At 51.8% G+C, this 7,344-nt stretch overlaps 1 protein-coding gene across 1 annotated transcript; it reads left to right on the forward strand.

Moving 5' to 3' along the window:
- Positions 1–362: 362 nt before the first annotated feature.
- On the forward strand, positions 363–6,826 carry SLC2A10 (solute carrier family 2 member 10). Its single transcript, XM_061441348.1, has 5 exons — positions 363–484; positions 2,646–4,019; positions 4,973–5,095; positions 5,643–5,778; positions 6,445–6,826. Exons 1-5 carry the CDS (start codon positions 481–483, stop codon positions 6,539–6,541), a joined length of 1,734 nt encoding a protein of 577 aa, XP_061297332.1. The 5' UTR covers positions 363–480; the 3' UTR covers positions 6,542–6,826.
- Positions 6,827–7,344: the final 518 nt, after the last annotated feature.

The raw sequence follows: 7,344 nt of genomic DNA on the forward strand, positions 1-7,344 counted from the left end.
TGGCTTTCCAGCCGAGCTACCTAAGAACGATCATAAGCTGTCAATCTCTTGTGAGCTTTCCAGAGACTTTCTAACCTAGAAGGGTGAAGCTCTGCAGTAGAGGGGGTCTGCGGTCAGCGAGGAGATCCCTGTTCCTGGCCCAAGTGCGGTAGCCTGGGGACAGAGCTGTCAGTCCAGCGCCCGGAGCCGTACCCCGCCACATCCTCCCTTCTATCCCAATTCGCAATTGTCCCCCCGGTCACACGACCCTGGGCCCCTGCGCCGGCAAACCGCGGCCGCACGGAGCAGCCCCGCGGCCCGCCCGGCTCACCCACCGCGCTCCGGGGCCGCGCACACCCCGGCGGGGGGCGGGCAGGGCGACTACAAGCCCCAGGCTGCCCGGCCGGGAGGCTGCGCGGCTGCGACGTGGCGCTGTGCGGCCCCGCTCCGGCCGCCGGACCCCGGCCGCTCCGCTCCGCCCTGCTCCGCGCCCGCCGCGCCATGGGTGAGTGCCGCGGGGACGGGACGGGATCGGGATCGGGATGGGGAGGGAGGGAGGGAGGCAGCGGGACCCCCGTCCCCGGGACCGGGCATCCGGGCGGGGAGAGGGCGCGTCCTGCCCCGGGGAAAAGTTCCATCCCCCAAAGTTTCCAACTTTTCCTGAAGGCTGGAACTGCGTCCCCCTGCCCCCAGCGCTCTCTGGTTTGGTTTTGCGCTCCCCGCAGCACATACCGAAAACGTGCAGTGATTTCCCGCGGCGCAGCCATCCCGGGAGCGGAGCGGGGAAAGGGGGGCAGCCGGCGGGAGCGCGCAGGGAGCTTTGCGCGGGGAGGTTTGGCGCAGGCAGCGGCCTTGGTGTGTGTGCAGAGAGGGACTGAAGCTGTGCAAAAGGCAGGTCAGCAGCACGGGCACTGCCCAGTCCTGGATCACTGCCCTCCGGCCGGTTTGACATCGCCAGAGCTCCGTGAGAGACCCACTGAACTAACTGTCCTCATATGGTGACCTGGAGTCCCCAAGTTCCCCAGCTACATCGCAACAGACTATCTACAAAACTGGCTTTTCATCCAAGTTGCATTACTGCTCATTAAGTTAGCAGTGTTTTTAACAAGAACTGCAGCAAAACGCAGTAGAATCGGTGTGGCTCTGTGCATCTGATTGAATTTGTGGCTTGAAACTAATGGCATGCCCACGTTAAGCAAAGCCTTTTGTTCTCAGTGAGCAAATATTTTTCTAATTATCTGTAGAACATGCGTACAAGGTGATAAAAGCAGTGCTGGTCACACAGTGTGGTGGAGGGACTGGTGTGTAGCTGGGATGGGGTAAGTAACACAAACAGAACAGAGGGTTACAGAATAAATACAAATATAAATACAGCCATCACTGAGAAATAACCTTTAGAACAAGCTCCAATTAAAGGCCAAATAGAGACACCTCCTATGAAACACAGCTTGTGAGGGGAAAAAAGCCCTTAGGCAGGGTGAGGAAAGTTTTCCATGATCTGGTAGTTGTGTCCACATTTTTTTCCACATGCAGTATGCTAAAGAAGTTGAGTATTTCTAATTAAACAAAGCCAGTGTGAGGATACAGATAACATTACATGCTGGGAACCAGCACAAACTTCGAAGCTAATGCACTTTGCCTGCGCCTTCAAAACTGTAATAGGGGTGTCCCTGTCACAACTGGTCCCAGAGGTCCCTACATCAGCACTGGCTCTCACACCACGTGCAGTCCCCCGTGCCATAATATGACTGATGGGTCACACATGGTCACCCTTTCATCCTCTCCCAGGATGACAAGTATCTGCAGCAAGCACCTTGGTTTTCTCGGGTTATTTGGTGTGGGATGGTTTGGGTTTGGCTTGCTTTTGCTGTTGTTCCTTTTTCTTATTTTAGCTAAATTTAAATACTTACCAGACTTACATGCTCAGTTATGTGGGAAGGTCACGGTCAAAGAATCACTTCTTGTATTTGGGGCAGGCAACAGTGAGCTTCTCAGCTCATGATGAAGTTTGTGCTGTAGTCCTGGACCAGCCTGAGGAGGCTGAGCCTGTCTCAGGCATCCCAGACACTGTTGTGCTGCAAAAGGAGAGATGAAGAAATCCGAGCCACCCCCACAAAGTCATGCTGAGAGTGCAAGATTAACCAGGAGAAATAAACTCCTGCGAGCAGTGTTTTTAACAAGGTAGGGGGTGAGAATGCGGAGCCTGCAGTGGGAACTGGTGGTGCCACATGCGCTGAAATGTGATAACGCAGAACAATTTGGAATCAGAAAGCAGAAGCTGCCTTTTCTGCCCAGAATAGGTTTTGTAATTGGAATGAGGGGAGACCACAGAGGAGCCCCCTGTACAACTCCAGGCACTACAAATTACTGTCCTCCACTTAAATACAAGTCTTAACATTGTTGACAAAGTCCTGTTTTCATAGTTCCGCATTCCAGATAAGTGCCCCTGCAGCCAGTGGAAGTGCATTCAGGCCTGGTGAGTTATGTGACCATCTGCAAGTGCCTCTCTACACATGACTTAGCGACCTGTGGGGAAATTCACCATCACGGCTTTGTAGATGGAAAACTTTGGGTGTCCTGGGAGAGCTTTTTCCACCCTGTGCCTGCTGATAGCTTGCCTGCTAGCACCAGAACACTCAATGTAGCATTGCTTGCTTGTTTTCCAGGTCCTGGACTGTTGGTTCTCCTCTTGTCTGCAACAGTCTCTCTCCTGGGTGGGCTGATATTTGGATACGAGCTGGGCATTATCTCCGGTGCACTGCTGCAGTTGCAGATAGACTTTCACCTCAGCTGCTTCAAGCAAGAAGTTCTTGTGAGTGCCCTTCTTATCGGAGCTCTCCTCGCCTCTCTGGTTGGGGGGATCCTCATTGACCGCTATGGAAGGAGGAGAGCAATCCTGGTCAGCAACTTGGTCCTGTTGGTTGGCAGCCTTGTTCTTACACTGTCAAGGTCATTTCTTGGTCTGGTCATTGGGCGCATGACCGTGGGCTTTGCCATCTCTGTCTCATCCATGGCCTGCTGCATCTATGTCTCAGAAATGGTGGCTGCTCATCAGCGAGGACTCTTGGTGTCTCTCTATGAAGCAGGCATCACCGTAGGCATCCTACTGTCCTATGCACTGAATTACATCTTTGCAGATGTGGATGAGGGATGGAGGTACATGTTTGGATTGGCTATTGCCCCGACAGCCATGCAGTTCCTCAGCATCCTCTTTCTCCCAGTGAACCCTGTTAAATTAAGCTCATGGGACTCAGACTGCCAGAAGGGCCTCATTCAGATGCAGGACACTGAGGACAAAGCAGCAGGAAAGCGTGAGCCCTACAAGAAGGATTACTCATTTCTCGACCTTTTCAGAACCAGAGACAACATGAGAAGGCGGACTCTGGTGGGCCTGGGACTGGTGCTCTTCCAGCAGTTCACTGGGCAACCCAATGTGCTGGGCTATGCCTCCAAAATCTTCCACTCGGTGGGATTCCAGAGCAACTCCTCAGCAATCCTGGCTTCTGTGGGGCTGGGGGCAATAAAGGTGGTGGCCACACTCGTCGCGATGGCCTTTGCAGACAAGGCTGGCAGGAGGGTGCTGCTCATGGCTGGCTGCGTGGTGATGGCCATCTCCGTCACCACCATCAGCCTCACCAGCCGTGTTGCTCCACTGGCCATGGCCAGGGACTGCAAAGCAGCCACAGACCCCAATGGATCCCACAGCCTCACCCAGCACCCCCTGACACCTCTATCCTCCCAGTCTGCTGTATCACCCATCCCACCAGCATTAGATGCTGTCAGAAGTCAGGCAGACCCCGGTTTCGCTGCCACGAGGAGCCTTACAAAACTTTTTACGAGTACTCAAAGCAGAGAGGTTGTTCCTGATTCTTCCCTCTCTCAGAAAAGGGGCTTTGTAGGTCAGTCCAAAAGAGAGACAGTGGCAAGCACAGGCCCTCCATTTGGTGGTGCTCCTTGGGCAGAACATATGGTCTTAAATTGGATTACGCTGCTGAGCATGATGGCTTTTGTGAGCGCCTTCTCAATTGGATTTGGACCAAGTAAGTATGGTGTTTATATCTACCCTTGCACTAACTCAGAGAATAAAACTAGGGCTGATCCTTACAGTCTGCTTGAAACATTCATTATGTGTCTGCTTTACCAAGCAGCTCAGTGTCTGGGAACCGGAAATACATCCCCTTCTGCCCACAGAATCATTTTCTAATGTTGCATCTCTTCAGCTACGGGGCTGGTACAGCACTGGAATAACTCATTCTTCCTGGCACCCTGGTGAGGAGGGAAATAGAGGGCTCAGGACTGAGGGGCTTCAGCTGTCTGATAAAGTCAGTGCAGAACTGGAAGTGGGACCTCTTTAGAAGTTTCTCTGTATCAGTTGGTCTTTTCCTAAAATCATTATTCATCAGACGAGAACAGAGATTAGCTCTCACTTCCATGTAAACTCTACTGTTTTCTGCCTTTTATTGCTTTAAATGCTCTTTGATGGGAGAAACAGCATCTAACCAGAAAAAACAGAAGTGAGCAAGTTTCAAGTGAGCAAGGTTTGACAGTGACCTTGTCAATTATTTCAATCAAAATAACTCTGGGATAGCAGAGACTAAGACATGTATTGCTTTAGCTCTGACTTTGGCCCAAACACGGTCATCATCTCCCTAACCCTACCCCTTTCTCATTTCATTTTTTACTGCAAAGTGCATGTCCTGACAGCAGGTACGCCGTATGTTTTCCATCTCCATGAAAAGAATAATCAACTCCCCTGCTTCCTTCTTTGCCCCATGGACCCATTCACTGGTATTTCATTCTGTGGAGTTCTAAACATGGGAGTTTGAAGTGTTCTGCAGTGACCCGACACTGAGGCTGATGAATGTTTGACAACACCAGCAGCAGGTTCTGGGTGAAGCCTAGTTTAAAACCCCTGCTGAAATCTCCCTTGCCCATTTCCCAGATAAATTGCTTAACCCTGCACTTGTGTTCCTGATCTCTCTAATCCATGCAGTGACCTGGCTGGTCCTCAGTGAGATCTACCCTGCTGGGATAAGAGGAAGAGCCTTTGCCTTCTGTAACAGCTTTAACTGGGCTGCTAATTTACTGATCAGCCTCTCCTTCCTGGACCTTATTGGTAAGTGGCCATTCTGCATCCCTCCATCTCCCACAGCTGGTTAGGGAAGGTGGCTGCTACAAGCTGTTTGGAGATGAAGTGGCATTTTGAACCCTGGGAACTTGAATAGGTGTAACCCTGATGCCTCTGAGTGCAGAGAAATCAGACACCAGCAGCACTGGTCTGAGCACCTCTGTCACTGCTTCCATAAGAATCATCCATCGCCCACTGGGCTGCAATGAGGTACTGCAGTATCAGGAAGCTGGATTTTTCAGCTTCCATACCAGCAGCTTTACAACATTGCTTTCTAGCAGATCTCTCAATTGAGGCACATTGCTGGGCCCTGGAGCTTGGCTGCCTTCCCCTTTCCTCTTGTGTGCTGCTGGCAAAGCCTGGCATCTTCTCCCTCTCCGATTCCCAGTTCAGAATTTGCACATAAGGAGCTTCCCTGCCCTGCTGGGAGCTTCTCAAAATAAGATGCCCCTCACAGTAAGCAGCCAGCTTCCTTCATGCCTCATGATGTAACCTACCTCCAGTGGACCCTTCATGCACTTGAATCTCTCTGCAGATGCCATTGGTTTCTCTTGGATGTTTCTTCTCTACGGACTGATGGGAGTGATGGCTGTTATGTTCATTTACCTTTTTGTTCCGGAAACAAAAGGACAGTCCTTAGAGGAGATAGAGCAGCAGTTCTCCAGGAAACGGTACGTGTGCTGCAGCACCAGCACGAGCAGCTGGCTTTGGGAGCTTCCCACCAGCAGTCCCTGAGGTCTGTGGCACTGGGCAGCTCAGGGCTGTTGCAGAGTCTGGTCAGTGCTGCCAAGAAGCTCTCAGGTTTGTGGCAGGGCGATGGGATGGGGTGTAAGAGCTGCAGTGTAGTTCATCAGCAGGTCACTGTCCTGAGCCTTATGGCCGTGCTGCTGGAGGGCACTGGTGACACTTGGGAGGAAAAGGGCTAAAACCAGGGCTTGTGGTTGAGGGAAGGAGAACAGGACCAGAGCACAGGACAGGCAGCTCAGGACAGCAAGAAGGCAGCAGGGGACAGTAGTCCTGTCTTTTCACCATAGGGTAATCCTGGACTGATCCTTCTCCTCTGGGGCAGAGACATCTCCTGGTGTAACACAGGCTCTCACCCAGTAATTTCCATGCCAAGCCTGTGATGGGGCAGGGCAGATCAGGAGGTGTTTGTGCAGTTCTGGTTGTGAAGGAGGTGGCAGGGCAGGAATGCTGGAGCAGAAGGAGGTTGTGCAGCCACACGGCTGCGATGCCAAGGGGAGGGAGCACACGCACATGGAGGAGGTGGTGCTGCAGACCCTTGCCTAGCTTCTGGCTCCTCATGAGCTGCTGCTGACCTTTGCCATTCCCAGCAGAGTGTGGGAAGGAAACGTGTTGAAGCAGAAGCGTGGAAGAGGAGCGAGCTGCACACACGCGCAGTACCAGAGAGTGGAGCACGGCAGCAGCACGTGAAATGTGCCCACAGCATCGCCCTGAGGAGAGGAGCAGGCTACACCATAGGGACAGTTCTCTTCCATGGCCTTTAACTGGTAACCCGTGCTCAGAGAGGGTTCTCCCCACAGTGCCTTGGGTATTGGGACATGCCAATAGCTGTCCTTTGGGCCCTTGAAGAATCATTGGTCCCAGGCAGGGAACATATCTTTCATTCGATGTATTTTTCATGGGTTTGGGGTTTTTTTATCACCTATCATTTAAGGGATTAATGGTTTTGTACACGGATTAAAGCACAACTTTTGCTGGCAATGCGCAGTTCATTTGTGAGCAAGGTGCATTATTTTCCAGTTCTTTGAAACACTTGATGCTTTACAGAGAGCTCAGCACTGCAGGAGGAATGCGTCAAACAGCAGCATACATTAATACTCTTACCCTCTGTAACTTCTATGTAGGAGCCTGGAGTCAGAGCTGGGAGCTAATGCAGATAAATGCTCTGTTTTAGCAGAGACAGAATGAGTGCTGCTTCACCACTTCCAAAAGGGTCAAAATCCAGCAGCTCACCCACCTGACTGCCCGAGACTTGTGCCTACACAAAGAGTAGAAGTCCCTCTCGTGCATGTCGGGCTGCTGCTTTTGTACACAGAGCCTGGCTTGCATTCATGACCAGGGTTGACATGTACAAAACCACACACAACATCGTGGTACCTTCATGAAAACATCACCAAGTTTTCACCCCTTACAACTGGACATTCTTTGGTTAATTCACACCTCCTTCTGACACATCTGCATTATAAAAACCCCATTCTACTGACACAATGCTC

The sequence above is a fragment of the Pezoporus flaviventris genome, unplaced genomic scaffold (assembly GCF_033815535.1).
Source record: "Pezoporus flaviventris isolate CSIRO_AGI_PZ_B2104156 unplaced genomic scaffold, CSIRO_AGI_Pfla_v1 ptg000213l, whole genome shotgun sequence".
In the NCBI taxonomy this organism is placed as follows: Eukaryota; Metazoa; Chordata; class Aves; order Psittaciformes; family Psittacidae; genus Pezoporus; species Pezoporus flaviventris.

Excerpts from the sequence above, each read along its gene's own strand:
- SLC2A10 (XM_061441348.1), top strand. Across the intron at positions 4,020-4,972 it reads CTCAATTGGATTTGGACCAA|TGACCTGGCTGGTCCTCAGT; the intron begins GTAAGTATGGTG and ends TAATCCATGCAG. Across the intron at positions 5,096-5,642 it reads CTCCTTCCTGGACCTTATTG|ATGCCATTGGTTTCTCTTGG; the intron begins GTAAGTGGCCAT and ends ATCTCTCTGCAG.